General features: G+C 49.3%; 1 protein-coding gene across 1 annotated transcript in view; it reads right to left on the bottom strand.

Moving 5' to 3' along the window:
- Positions 1 to 9,271: 9,271 nt before the first annotated feature.
- LOC135573730 (uncharacterized) overlaps positions 9,272 to 15,381 on the bottom strand; it is a 47,352-nt gene continuing 41,242 nt past the window's right edge. Inside the window, exons 3-4 of the mRNA XM_065023407.1 lie at positions 9,743 to 9,793; positions 9,272 to 9,463 (exon numbers count right to left, since the gene is read on the bottom strand). Coding sequence (XP_064879479.1) covers positions 9,272 to 9,463; positions 9,743 to 9,793 — 243 coding nt within the window. The remainder of the gene's footprint in view (positions 9,464 to 9,742; positions 9,794 to 15,381) is intronic.

The following is a 15,381-nucleotide window of genomic DNA, read 5'->3' on the forward strand; positions in this document are numbered from 1 at the left end:
TGCTCCCCCCGGACCAGGCCCTAATCCCTGAGATGCAGGACATACTGCTCCCCCTGGGCCAGGCCCTAATCCCTGAGACACAGGACATACTACTCCAACCGGACCAGTCCTTAATCCCTGACAAGCAGGACATACTGCTCCCCCCAGACCAGGCCTTAATCCCTGAGAAGCAGGACATACTGCTCCCCCTCGACCAGGCCCTAATCCCTGAGACGCAGGACATACTGCTCCACTCGGACCAGACCCTAATCCGTGAGACACAGGACATACTGCGCCCCCCGGACCAGGCCCTAATACCTGAGACACAGGACACACTGCTCCACCAGGCCCTAATCCCTGAGACGCAGGACACACTGCTCCCCCCGGACCAGGCCTGAATCCCTGAGACATAGGACATACTGCTCCACCCGGACCAGGCCCTAATCCCTGAGACGCAGGACACACTGCTCCCCGCGGACCAGGCCCTAATCCCTGAGACGCAGGACATACTGCTCCCCCCGGACCAGGCCCTAATCCCTGAAATGCAGGACATACTGCTCCCCCCGGACCAGGTCCTACTCCCTGAGACGCAGGACATACTGCTCCCCCCGGACCAGACCCTAATCCCTGAGACGCAGGACATACTGCTCCCCCCGGACCAGACCCTAATCCCTGAGACATAGGACATACTGCTCCACCCGGACCAGGCCCTAATCCCTGAGACGCAGGACATACTGCTCCCCCCGGACCAGGCCCTAATCCCTGAGACGCAGGACATACTGCTCCCCCCGGACCAGACCCTAATCCCTGAGACGCAGGACATACTGCTCCACCCGGACCAGGCCCTAATCCCTGAGACGCAGGACATACTGCACCACCGGGACCAGGCCCTAATCCCTGAGACGCAGGACATACTGCTCCCCCCGGACCAGGCCCTAATCCCTGAGACGCAGGACATACTGCTCCCCCCGGACCAGGCCCTAATCCCTGAGACGCAGGACATACTGCTCCACCCGGACCAGACCCTAATCCCTGAGACGCAGGACATACTGCACCACCGGGACCAGGCCCTAATCCCTGAGACGCATGACATACTGCTCCCCCCGGACCAGGCCCTAATCCCTGAGACGCAGGACATACTGCTCCCCCCGGACCAGACCCTAATACCTGAGACACAGGACATACTGCTCCCCCCAGACCAAGCCTTAATCCCTGAGACGCACGACATACTTCTCCACCGGGACCAGTCCTTAATCCCTGAGAAGCAGGACATACTGCTCCCCCCAGAACAGGCCTTAATCCCTGAGACGCACAACATACTTCTCCACTGGGACCAGGCCTTAATCCCTGAGACTCAGAAAATAAAAAGGCGGCGTAAGAGAGGCCGATGTGCGAGCACCCTGACAAAACTAAATCGGCGAGTAGATAAACCGCCTCGACTCTCTAATCTATTGGCGAACGTACAATCTCTGGAGAACAAACAGAACGAGCTCCATTCGAGACTTTCCTATTGACCGAACCTGAAAAACTGTTATTAATATCCTATGTTTCTCAGAGTCGTGGCTGGGACATGGATAATATACATCTAGCTGTTTTTTCTATGCATCAGCAGGACAGAACGGAAGAGTCGGAAAAGCTCAAGGGGGAGGGGTGTCTCTTTGTTATTAACATTATACAATATTAAGGAAATCTCAAGGGGGGAGGGGTGTCTCTTTGTTATTAACATTATACAATATTAAGGAAATCTCAAGGGGGGAGGGGTGTCTCTTTGTTAACATTGTACAATATTAAGGACATCTCAAGGTTCTGCTCGTCTGAGTTAGAATACCTCATGATAAACTGGAGACCATACTTTTTACCAAGGGAGTTTTCATCAATATTTTTCGTAGCTGTCTATTTACCACAACATCACAATGCTGTCACTCGCACTCAACAAGCTTTATAAGGCCATAATGCAAACAAGAAAATGCTCATCCAGAGGCGGCGCTCCTAGTGGCTGGTGATTTTAATGCAGGGAAACTGAAATTAGTTTTACCTCATTTCGAGCACCATGTCACCTGTGCAACTAGAGGCAAAACAACAACAACTGTAGATCACCTTTCCTCCACACACAGAAACATATACAAACCCTTGCTGTGCATTTGGCAAAACTGACCATAACTCTATCCTTCTGATTCCTGCTTACAAGCAAAAACTCAAAATAGGAAGTAACAGTGACGCACTCAATACGAAAGTGGTCCAATGAAACGGATGCTTATCTTACCTCATTTGCACACACACACATTGTATATAGACTTTTCTGTTGTGTTATTGACTGTTCCTTTGTTTATTCCATGTGTAACTCTGTATTGTTTTTTGTGTTGCACTGCTTTGCTTTATCTTGGCCAGGTCGCAGTTGTAAATGAGAACTTGTTCTCAACTGGCCTACCTGGTTAAATAAAGGTGAAATTAAAAGAAAAGAAAAATGTTATTTCATAGTTTTGATATCTTCACTATTATTCTAATAAATTGGTGTGTCCAAAATGTTGACTGGTACTGTAAGTATTTACACCACTGATTAACCTTTGGCAGTGATTACAGCTGTGAGACGTTCTGGGCGAGTCTCTAAGAGCTTTGCACACCTGGATTGTACAATATTTGCACATTATTCTTAAAAAAAAAATCTTTAAGCACTGTCAAATTGGTTGTTGATCATTGCTAAACAGCCATTTTCAAGTCTTGCCATAGATTTTCAAGTAAATTGAATTCAAACCATAACTAGGCCACTCAGGAACATTCAATATCATCTTGGTAATCAACTCCAGTGTCTATTTGGGCTTGTGTCTTAGGTTATTGTTCTTCCTGACAGGCCAACCCCAGGTGGTGAGAGTATGCAACAACATATCCACTACGCTAACCCACAACACGGGGGCCCCTCAGGGGTGCATGCTTAGTCCCCTCCTGTACTCCCTGTTCACCCATGGGGTGTGAGAGAGAGAGAGAGAGAGAGAGTTGATAACCAGCCTAAAAGAGACAGGGCCATCGTGCATCGCTTACATGAAAGTTGACTGTGGAGAATCCAGCGTTAAATGCAGCGAGTCTCCATGACGGATTGATGTAAAGTTGAAATGCGGCTGAGATGCAAAAATATACTTCATTTAATTCCATACTCGAATTAATACAAAAAAGTACAAAAAATGAAAAAAAAAATTTAAATGACAATGTGGACAAGATCAGGACACAGGACGCATATTACTGTAGCTCCAGGTATAAATGGGCGTCAGATGTGTGTCAGGTGACTTCCTTCCCATCTGCTGTCAGTTGTTTCCCATGCAGTGTTTTCCCATGCAATCAGAAAGGCAGAGAAGGTCAGTGTGATTTCTAACCAAGAGGTTGAAGCGCGAGGCTAAACTTCTCCACTGTTCTCCACTGTTTTGACCCCACAGCTAGTTTCACTTCTATAATAATATTGTGCGTGTAATTAACCGTTTTCTCTTGTCAATTCTGTGGAAGGACGCAGTCTACCACTTTGTTTAGAATCAAGTCTCAGGGACAGGGGTCTCTTGGGTAATATTACATTTAATAACAATAAAAAACAATGCACAGTCAGCAGAAATAGCAGAAATATTGAGTCACCTCTTTCACTTCCACTCTGAGAGACAAACTGTGGAAACAGCTAAATTTATCGCTGCCAATATTAGCCACCGAACAAAGAATTGTTAAAGTAGAACTCAGAGTAGACAGTTGCAACACACGGAATGAGCTAATGCCCGAATTGAAGAAGACAAGTAACAAGTAACATATAATGATTGAAGGAATTTTTTTTCAATTCTCCTGACAGTTTAAAAATGCTTCACATTCACTGAGAAGAAGTGCTAGGATCAAAACAGGGATGGAGACGATTGCTCCCACTCTCACTGTGTGCCCTATGTACCTTTCCAGGGATGGAGATGCCATGTTCTGCTGTGGGTTATAGTCATCGTTTCTGTTTCAGGCATTGTGGTTGAAGAGAAAGTTGAAATAGAAAATGGATTTGCATAAGATTTGCATTTTGCAACATAAAAAGATTTACGAAAGGCATTTATTTTTATGTACAATATTCTGGTTGTATGTATCCTTAGCTTTGGCACACTGTGGATAAGATCTACTTCATACCCACTACAGTACATTGATTCTCTTGACAATACCTATTACAGGGGCCTGTAGTGATGTCATAAAGGGTGGCAGGTAGCTTAGCGCTTAAGAGCGTTGCCACAGTAACCAAAAGGTTGCTGGTTTGAACCCCCGAGCTGACTAGGTGATAAATCTGTCAATGTGCCCTCGAGCAAGGCACTAAACCCTAATTGCTCCTGTATGTCACTCTGGATAAGAGCGTCTGCTAAATGTAAAAATAAATCAAAAATAAAGGATATTTTTCAAAGAAAGAAAGATCCACTATATTTGTATTGTTGTTCGTTATGATCTGAATGTGCAATACAGGTTTATCATCTTCATAATGATAATGATAGTGATGGTGTTAAGGTCACATACCTTGTCTACTCCTCTCTGGTGTAATGGGGCAGTGGGTGTTTGAGTTTGAGTTTGAGTTTATTTTTTATTTTTACAGGGACAGTGCACATTAATCAACGTTTCAGTAAAAGTGCCGGTTTTAGCCAGCCGGCTAATTTTCAACCGCAGTCCCTGGGCAGGTTATTAAAAACAATTACAATATAGACAATAGCAACATAGGACAAGCAAGACATAGCATACAGACAGAGCAACATAGGACAAGCAAGACGTAGCATACAGACAGAGCAACATAGGACAAGCAAGACATAGCATACAGACAGAGCAACATAGGACAAGCAAGACGTAGCATACAGACAGAACAAAAAGCAGCAATACAAAATTCATAAAAGCAACAAAGTGTTTCCACACCTCACAAGCTACAGACAACAGACAACATGGAAAGCGGCAACACACAGCTAGGGACCATGTTCACAAATCTGATTGACCTTTAGCCATGTCTTCATGCATTTTGTGAAAGTGTGATATGTGGTGCAGTTATGTGTGTCTGATGGCAGTGTATTCCAGACATGGGAAGCTCTCACAGAGAATGCAGATTTACTAAAGGTGCTTTTCCTTAGGGGAACTATACAGTCACCTCTCATGGCAGACCTTGTGGATCTGCTGCCATATGTCTGGGTTTTCTGTTTAACAAAAATTTTGAGTGGAGGGGGAGCCAGGCCATTAATGATCTTGAATACAAGACATGCGTCGGTGTATTGCACAAGATTTTCCCAACTCAAGAGCTCATGCTTTCTAAGGATGTGACAATGATGATGGCTATTGGGCATCCTATCAAGCACTTTGAGAGCCTGTTTGTAGACAGACTGAATAGGTTTTAATGTTGTACAGCAAGCTTGGGCCCAACTAGTCAAGCAGTATGTTAAGTGGGGGAGTATCATAGTTTCGAAGTACAGTTTTGCTAGCTCTGTAGTCAAACAATTTCGTATAAATCGGAAATTAGCTAGGTTGAATTTGGTTATTTGAATTACCTTTTTCACATGCTTTTTAAAAGAGAGGTTGGAATCAAGTATGATGCCAAGGTACTTAAAATTGGATACCACCTGGAGCTTCTCCCCTGACACATAGACATCTGGCTCAGTAGCATCTGTTGCCCTCTTTGTGAAGAACATGCAAACAGTTTTTTTCACATTGAGATGCAAACACGAGTCATTGAGCCACTTTGTAACCTGGACCATTACAGTAGTGAGTTCTTGTGCAGCTTGTTGTTTGCTCTTTGCATGCACATATATCACTGTATCATCTGCATACATTTGAACTTCAGACCCAGTACAGACCGAAGGCAGATCATTAATGTACAGGCTGAACAGGAGGGGCCCCAGTATTGACCCTTGGGGCACGCCCACATCATAGCTACGAGTGGGCGACAGCTCATTGCTCACTCTGACACACTGAGTTCTGCCTTCAAGGTATGATTTCATCCATCTCAAGGCATCAGGGGAAAAGTTGAACTTGGACAATTTTGTGATGAGAATCTCATGGTTAACAGTATCAAAAGCCTTTGGTCCAGAAACACAGCCCCAACAGCACCCCCTTTGTCCATCTTGGACTTCACATTTTCCAGAAGAAAATGCTGTGCTGAGACAGTGGGTGTGCTGAGACAGTGGGTGTGCTGAGACAGTGGGTGTGCTGAGACAGTGGGTCTGCTGAGACAGTGGGTCTGCTGAGACAGTGGGTGTGCTGAGACAGTGGGTCTGCTGAGACAGTGGGTGTGCTGAGACAGTGGGTCTGCTGAGACAGTGGGTCTGCTGAGACAGTGGGTGTGCTGAGACAGTGGGTCTGCTGAGACAGTGGGTGTGCTGAGACAGTGGGTCTGCTGGGACAGTGGGTGTGCTGAGACAGTGGGTCTGCTGAGACAGTGGGTGTGCTGAGACAGTGGGTCTGCTGGGACAGTGGGTCTGCTGAGACAGTGGGTGTGCTGAGACAGTGGGTCTGCTGGGACAGTGGGTCTGCTGGGACAGTGGGTGTGCTGAGACAGTGGGTGTGCTGGGACAGTGGGTCTGCTGAGACAGTGGGTGTGCTGGGACAGTGGGTCTGCTGAGACAGTGGGTCTGCTGGGACAGTGGGTCTGCTGAGACAGTGGGTCTGCTGGGACAGTGGGTCTGCTGAGACAGTGGGTGTGCTGGGACAGTGGGTCTGCTGAGACAGTGGGTGTGCTGGGACAGTGGGTCTGCTGAGACAGTGGGTCTGCTGAGAGAGTGGGTGTGCTGGGACAGTGGGTCTGCTGAGACAGTGGGTCTGCTGAGACAGTGGGTCTGCTGGGACAGTGGGTCTGGTGGGACAGTGGGTCTGCTGAGACAGTGGGTCTGCTGAGACAGTGGGTGTGCTGGGACAGTGGGTGTGCTGAGACAGTGGGTGTGCTGAGACAGTGGGTGTGCTGGGGCAGTGGGTCTGCTGAGACAGTTGGTTTGCTGGACAGTGGGTCTGCTGAGACAGTGGGTGTGCTGAGACAGTGGGTCTGCTGAGACAGTGGGTCTGCTGGGACAGTGGGTCTGCTGAGACAGTGGGTCTGCTGGGACAGTGGGTGTGCTGAGACAGTGGGTCTGCTGAGACAGTGGGTGTGCTGAGACAGTGGGTGTGCTGAGACAGTGGGTGTGCTGGGGCAGTGGGTCTGCTGAGACAGTTGGTTTGCTGAGACAGTGGGTGTGCTGGGGCAGTGGGTCTGCTGAGACAGTGGGTGTGCTGAGACAGTGGGTCTGCTGAGACAGTGGGTCTGCTGGGACAGTGGGTCTGCTGAGACAGTGGGTGTGCTGAGACAGTGGGTGTGCTGAGACAGTGGGTGTGCTGAGACAGTGGGTCTGCTGGGACAGTGGGTCTGTTGAGACAGTGGGTGTGCTGAGACAGTGGGTGTGCTGAGACAGTGGGTCTGCTGAGACAGTGGGTCTGCTGAGACAGTGGGTGTGCTGAGACAGTGGGTCTGCTGAGACAGTGGGTGTGCTGAGACAGTGGGTGTGCTGGGACAGTGGGTCTGCTGAGACAGTGGGTGCTGGGACAGTGGGTGTGCTGGGACAGTGGGTGTGCTGGGACAGTGGGTGCTGAGACAGTGGGGTGCTGAGACACTGGGGGTGTGCTGAGACAGTGGGTCTGCTGAGACAGTGGGTCTGCTGAGACAGTGGGTGTGCTGAGACAGTGGGTCTGCTGAGGCAGTGGGTGTGCTGGGGCAGTGGGTGTGCTGAGACAGTGGGTCTGCTGAGACAGTGGGTCTGCTGAGACAGTGGGTGTGCTGGGACAGTGGGTCTGCTGAGACAGTGGGTGTGCTGAGACAGTGGGTCTGCTGAGACAGTGGGTCTGCTGAGACAGTGGGTCTGCTGAGACAGTGGGTGTGCTGGGGCAGTGGGTCTGCTGAAAGTGGGTGTGCTGAGACAGTGGGTCTGCTGAGACAGTGGGTCTGCTGGAGACAGTGGGTCTGCTGAGACAGTGGGTCTGACAGTGGGTGTGCTGGGACAGTGGGTGCTGAGGCAGTGGGTCTGCTGGAGACAGTGGGTCTGCTGAGACAGTGGGTGCTGCTGAGACTGCTGAGACAGTGGGTGTGTGAGACAGTGGGTCTGCTGGGACAGTGGGTCTGCTGAGACAGTGGGTCTGTGTGCTGGAGACAGTGGGGTGCTGAGACTGCTGAGACAGTGGGTGTGCTGGCTGACTGAGACAGTGGGTCTGCTGAGAGACAGTGGGTGCTGCTGAGACAGTGGGTGTGCTGAGAGTGGGTGTGCTGAGACAGTGGGTGTGCTGAGACAGTGGGTGTGCTGAGACAGTGGGTGTGCTGGGACAGTGGGTGTGCTGGGACAGTGGGTGTGCTGGGACAGTGGGTGTGCTGGGACAGTGGGTCTGCTGAGACAGTGGGTGTGCTGAGACAGTGGGTGTGCTGAGACAGTGGGTGTGCTGAGACAGTGGGTCTGCTGAGTGGGACAACTGGTGTTACAGGACAACAACAACATATTTATGTTTAAAAGCTCATCAAATAAGGTGACATTACAGATGTTTTCAAAATTATGGTCTTTACAGGCTTGTTGTTTCTCGAAAAAGTACATATTTTGCATAGTAGCTAGCGATGGCTTTTAGTGTAATGAAATAATCATTCATGATTTCACTTGCATCAACTAATCAGAAGCCACACCTTTATATTCACGATTCCAGTTGTATATTCTCACCTTGTTGAACAATTAAACAAACAGTGTGCATCAGGTCGGTGTGCTTTAGGTCGGTGTGCGTCAGGTCGGTGTGTGTCAGGTCGGTGTGCGTCAGGTCGTTGTGCGTCAGGTCGGTGTGCGTCAGGTCAAAAGCGTCAGGTCGTTGTGCGTCAGGTCGGTGTGCCAGGTCGTCGTCAGGTTCGGTGCGTCAGCGTCAGTGTGTCGCAGCGTTGTCGTCAGGTCAGCGCCAGGTGTGCGTCAGGTCGGTTGTGCGCCAGGTCGGTGTGCGTCAGTTCAGGTGTGCGTCAGGTCGTTGTGCGTCAGGTCGGTGTGCGTCAGGTCGGTGTGCGTCAGGTCGGTGTGCGTCAGGTCGGTGTGCGTCAGGTCGGTGTGCGTCAGGTTGTTGTGCGTCAGGTCGGTGTGCGTCAGGTCGGTGTGCGTCAGGTCGTTGTGCGTCAGGTCGGTGTGCGTCAGGTCGTTGTGCGTCAGGTCGTTGTGCGTCAGGTCGGTGTGCGTCAGGTCGTTGTGCGTCAGGTCGGTGTGCGTCAGGTCGTTGTGCGTCAGGTCGTTGTCGTGCCAGGTCGTTGTGTTGTGCGTCAGGTTGTTGTGCGCAGGTCAGGTCGTCAGGTGTGCGTCAGGTCGTTGTGCGTCAGGTCGGTGTGCATGTGCGTCAGGTCGGTGTGCGTCAGGTCGGTGTGCGTCAGGTCGGTGTGCGTCAGGTCGGTGTGCGTCAGGTCGGTGTGCGTCAGGTCGGTGTGCGTCAGGTCGTTGAACAGTTCTGGCAGCTCCACGCGGCAGTAGTACAGTCTCCCTCTCTGGCGTTGTAAATCGTGAGAGAGACATCTCTCTGCAGCTCCCCTGGTAACCTGTGTCTGTAGGTCGTCCTGTAGGTCACCTCTACTCCGCTAGTAACCTCTACTCCGCTAGTATCGGTGACTGTTATCACAGCCGAACAGAGACGGCTCTGCTTCTCTTCCCCCAGCACACCAGGGTCTCAGTATCATACCTGCAGGGGAAAGATACTGTCCTCCCCGCAACATCAACCACTGTCTCCATAACGCCCTTACACACTGTGGGCAGGAACGCCCTCACACACTGCGGGCAGGAACGCCCTCACACACTGCGGGCAGGAACGCCCTCACACACTGCGGGCAGGAAATACACAATCACACATGTTAAATGGGACTTCAACGCCAGTCTCAGACAAACAGTAGAGTGTGTAGAGATTTCCTTCTTTTTGATAGATCTGTTTTACCTAACTGTGGTTAATGGCTGACAGTGAGTGAAACAGACAGGACTCACACGTCAACAGAGAGACCGCGAGGAAGGTATTAACTTATTGATACTATGAAGTATAGACAGCATTGTCGTTGTGTTCAACGAAACCAGAGACAAATCAGTTTTGTCTCACTATCTAATACTACTTCCCTTTATAACTGATTATCAAACGGCTCTCAAAGATCTGTGTCACAGTCAATAGGATGTGCAAATCAAGCCTCAAACACGGCACCACTTCTCTGGCATCGCCCACAAGCCTGGCCAAGATCTCAGAATTCACACACCAGGGGGAGTAGTGAGACTGCTTTTTAAGTCTGTCAAATACTCTTCAAAAATCAGCATTACTGTTCAAACATGGAGTTGTGGATCGTAAGTGAAGTGAATAAGTGAATAATAATAGTAATAATAATATATATATATTATTACTATTAATACTATTATACTACTATTATATATATATATATATATATATATATATATATATTTGGTTATCTCTATGAATATGATTTGCCAAATTATCTGTCTGTCATAGTGTCCTTGTGAAGTGATTTCCCATGATAACTATGTATGTAGTTTCCAACCTGCGGTTTGTTTGGACACTCAGCCAGGGAAAAATCCCTATCGTCTCAATCCCCTATCGTCTCAATCCCCTATCGTCTCAATCACTATCGTCTCAATCCCCTATCGTCTCAATCCCCTATCGTCTCAATCACCTATCATCTCAATCACCTATCATCTCAATCACCTATCGTCTCAATCCCCTATCGTCTCAATCCCCTATCGTCTCAATCACCTATTGTCTCAATCCCCTATCGTCTCAATCCCCTATCGTCTCAATCACCTATCGTCTCAATCCCCTATCTTCTCAATCACCTATCGTCTCAATCACCTATCGTCTCAATCACCTATCGTCTCAATCCCCTATCGTCTCAATCACCTATCGTCTCTGTATTACATCACTAGGGAGGAGTGGAACTAAGATAGGAAGACATGTCGGCTACAAATGTTTGCCTTGTGCTTTTCATCGTAGTAATGTTGGGACAGGATATTAAAACGAGTGCAGTAAAAGTCTTACCTTAAAAGCTCTTTCACAAAAAATGCAGTGATCATAATAACAAGAGATAATAACACTAGAAAATAGAATATAAATTTAAAGAGAAAAAAAAAATCACACAAGAGCTACATTGAGAGTTAGAGAACAGTAGAGTGCAACAGGTGTAAAATAACACAGGGAAATCCTTACCTTGAAAGCTCTTTCCCAACAATGCAGTGATCATAATAATAATAATAATAATAATAAGAGATAATAATACTAGAAAATAGAATAAAAATGTAAAGTAAGGATAAAAAACCACACAGGAACTAAGTTGAGAGTTAAAGAACAGGAGAATGCAATGTATTCATGTGCATCGATAGGAATTCAAAGAGGGAAAAAACTCAAACAAAGTCTGATTCTTTGTAAAGAGTAAGTGGTGTATCCCCCCAGATGGTTTCAGATACTCTTAATAGCCCTTGTCTAATGTGACCGGTCTACTTATTGAAATCTGTCCAGCTGTTGCACCATTTGATGATTTAAGTAGGAGAGCAGACCTAGAGGCTACGTGGGATAGATGTAGCCTTACTGCGGATCTACACCGAGGCCCAGCATGCCAGCTCTACGCAGTACGCACACAGTTCCAAATGAACACTCTGAGGGAGTTGTGGAGAAACCATCTATGAATAGATCTGTTGTTTACAGGGACGGTTGTTTTCCTAGTCACTGAAAAGCAGTAAGTCTAGGTCCCTGTTCTGAGAAAGAAGTTAAGAGGGGGGGTCTTAGATGGGTCATGAAAGTTGGTGTCTCTAACTGGATTTTACTGGATTTGAGAGTGTTTTACAGTCAGTTGCAAACAGTGAATGTCTTGCTCATTTCATGGTTCCACAATGCACACAGTGTACTCTGTATTAATGTACTATAGTCACAGTCATTTACATTTACATTTAAGTCATTTAGCAGACGCTCTTATCCAGAGCGACTTACAAATTGGTGCTTTCACCTTATGACATCCAGTGGAACAGCCACTTTACAATAGTGCATCTAAATCTTTTAAGGGGGGGTGAGAAGGATTACTTTATCCTATCCTAGGTATTCCTTAAAGAGGTGGGGTTTCAGGTGTCTCCGGAAGGTGGTGATTGACTCCGCTGTCCTGGCGTCGTGAGGGAGTTTGTTCCACCATTGGGGGGCCAGAGCAGCGAACAGTTTTGACTGGGCTGAGCGGGAACTGTACTTCCTCAGTGGTAGGGAGGCGAGCAGGCCAGAGGTGGATGAACGCAGTGCCCTTGTTTGGGTGTAGGGCCTGATCAGAGCCTGGAGGTACTGAGGTGCCGTTCCCTCACAGCTCCGTAGGCAAGCACCATGGTCTTGTAGCGGATGCGAGCTTCAACTGGAAGCCAGTGGAGAGAGCGGAGGAGCGGGGTGACGTGAGAGAACTTGGGAAGGTTGAACACCAGACGGGCTGCGGCGTTCTGGATGAGTTGTAGGGGTTTAATGGCACAGGCAGGGAGCCCAGCCAACAGCGAGTTGCAGTAATCCAGACGGGAGATGACAAGTGCCTGGATTAGGACCTGCGCCGCTTCCTGTGTGAGGCAGGGTCGTACTCTGCGGATGTTGTAGAGCATGAACCTACAGGAACGGGCCACCGCCTTGATGTTAGTTGAGAACGACAGGGTGTTGTCCAGGATCACGCCAAGGTTCTTAGCGCTCTGGGAGGAGGACATGATGGAGTTGTCAACCGTGATGGCGAGATCATGGAACGGGCAGTCCTTCCCCGGGAGGAAGAGCAGCTCCGTCTTGCTGAGGTTCAGCTTGAGGTGGTGATCCGTCATCCACACTGATATGTCTGCCAGACATGCAGAGATGCAATTCGCCACCTGGTCATCAGAGGGGGGAAAGGAGAAGATTAATTGTGTGTCGTCTGCATAGCAATGATAGGAGAGACCATGTGAGGTTATGACAGAGCCAAGTGACTTGGTGTATAGCGAGAATAGGAGAGGGCCTAGAACAGAGCCCTGGGGGACACCAGTGGTGAGAGCGCGTGGTGAGGAGACAGATTCTCGCCACGCCACCTGGTAGGAGCGACCTGTCAGGTAGGACGCAATCCAAGCGTGGGCCGCGCCGGAGATGCCCAACTCGGAGAGGGTGGAGAGGAGGATCTGATGGTTCACAGTATCGAAGGCAGCCGATAGGTCTAGAAGGATGAGAGCAGAGGAGAGAGAGTTAGCTTTAGCAGTGCGGAGTGCCTCCGTGATACAGAGAAGAGCAGTCTCAGTTGAATGACTAGTCTTGAAACCTGACTGATTTGGATCAAGAAGGTCATTCTGAGAGAGATAGCGGGAGAGCTGGCCAAGGACGGCACGTTCAAGAGTTTTGGAGAGAAAAGAAAGAAGGGATACTGGTCTGTAGTTGATGACATCGGAGGGATCGAGTGTAGGTTTTTTCAGAAGGGGTGCAACTCTCGCTCTCTTGAAGACGGGAGGGACGTAGCCAGCGGTCAGGGATGAGTTGATGAGCAAGGTGAGGTAAGGGAGAAGGTCACCGGAAATGGTCTGGAGAAGAGAGGAGGGGATAGGGTCAAGCGGGCAGGTTGTTGGGCGGCCGGCCGTCACAAGACGCGAGATGTCATCTGGAGAGAGAGGGGAGAAAGAGGTCAGAGCACAGGGTAGGGCAGTGTGAGCAGAACCAGCGGTGTCGTTTGACTTAGCAAACGAGGATCGGATGTCGTCGACCTTCTTTTCAAAATGGTTGACGAAGTCATCTGCAGAGAGGGAGGAGGGGGGAGGGGGAGGAGGATTCAGGAGGGAGGAGAAGGTAGCAAAGAGCTTCCTAGGGTTAGAGGCAGATGCTTGGAATTTAGAGTGGTAGAAAGTGGCTTTAGCAGCAGAGACAGAGGAGGAAAATGTAGAGAGGAGGGAGTGAAAGGATGCCAGGTCCGCAGGGAGGCGAGTTTTCCTCCATTTCCGCTCGGCTGCCCGGAGCCCTGTTCTGTGAGCTCGCAATGAGTCGTCGAGCCACGGAGGCGGGAGGGAGGACCGAGCCGGCCTGGAGGATAGGGGACATAGAGAGTCAAAGGATGCAGAAAGGGAGGAGAGGAGGGTTGAGGAGGCAGAATCAGGAGATAGGTTGGAGAAGGTTTGAGCAGAGGGAAGAGATGATAGGATGGAAGAGGAGAGAGTAGCGGGGAGAGAGAGCGAAGGTTGGGACGGCGCGATACCATCCGAGTAGGGGCAGTGTGGGAAGTGTTGGATGAGAGCGAGAGGGAAAAGGATACAAGGTAGTGGTCGGAGACTTGGAGGGAGTTGCAATGAGGTTAGTGGAAGAACAGCATCTAGTAAAGATGAGGTTGAGCGTATTGCCTGCCTTGTGAGTAGGGGGGAAGGTGAGAGGGTGAGGTCAAAAGAGGAGAGGAGTGGAAAGAAGGAGGCAGAGAGGAATGAGTCAAAGGTAGACGTGGGGAGGTTAAAGTCGCCCAGAACTGTGAGAGGTGAGCCGTCCTCAGGAAAGGAGCTTATCAAGGCATCAAGCTCATTGATGAACTCTCCGAGGGAACCTGGAGGGCGATAAATGATAAGGATGTTAAGCTTGAAAGGGCTGGTAACTGTGACAGCATGGAATTCAAAGGAGGCGATAGACAGATGGGTAAGGGGAGAAAGAGAGAATGACCACTTGGGAGAGATGAGGATCCCGGTGCCACCACCCCGCTGACCAGAAGCTCTCGGGGTGTGCGAGAACATGTGGGCGGACGAAGAGAGAGCAGTAGGAGTAGCGGTGTTGTCTGTGGTGATCCATGTTTCCGTCAGTGCCAAGAAGTCGAGGGACTGGAGGGAGGCATAGGCTGAGATTAACTCTGCCTTGTTGGCCGCAGATCGGCAGTTCCAGAGGCTACCGGAGACCTGGAACTCCACGTGGGTCGTGCGCGCTGGGACCACCAGATTAGGGTGGCCGCGGCCACGCGGTGTGGAGCGTTTGTCTGGTCTGTGCATCGAGGAGAGAACAGGGATAGACAGACACATAGTTGACAGGCTAGAGAAGAGGCTACGCTAATGCAAAGGAGATTGGAATGACAAGTGGACTACACGTCTCGAATGTTCAGAAAGTTAAGCTTACGTAGCAAGAATCTAATTGACTAAAATGATTAAAATGATACAGTACTGCTGAGGTAGGCTAGCTGGCAGTGGCTGCGTTGTTGACACTACACTAATCAAGTCGTTCCGTTGAGTGTAAAGTTTCTACAATGCTGCTATTCGGGGGCTAGCTGGCTAGCTAGCAGTGTTGATTACGTTATGTTGCGTTAAAAGAACGACAATAGCTGGCTAGCTAACCTAGAAAATCGCTCTAGACTACACAATTATCTTTGAAACAAAGACGGCTATGTAGCTAGCTACGATCAAACAAATCACACCGTTGGGACTGTAATGA

This window comes from Oncorhynchus nerka, linkage group LG10 (genome assembly GCF_034236695.1).
Source record: "Oncorhynchus nerka isolate Pitt River linkage group LG10, Oner_Uvic_2.0, whole genome shotgun sequence".
NCBI classification, from domain to species: Eukaryota; Metazoa; Chordata; class Actinopteri; order Salmoniformes; family Salmonidae; genus Oncorhynchus; species Oncorhynchus nerka.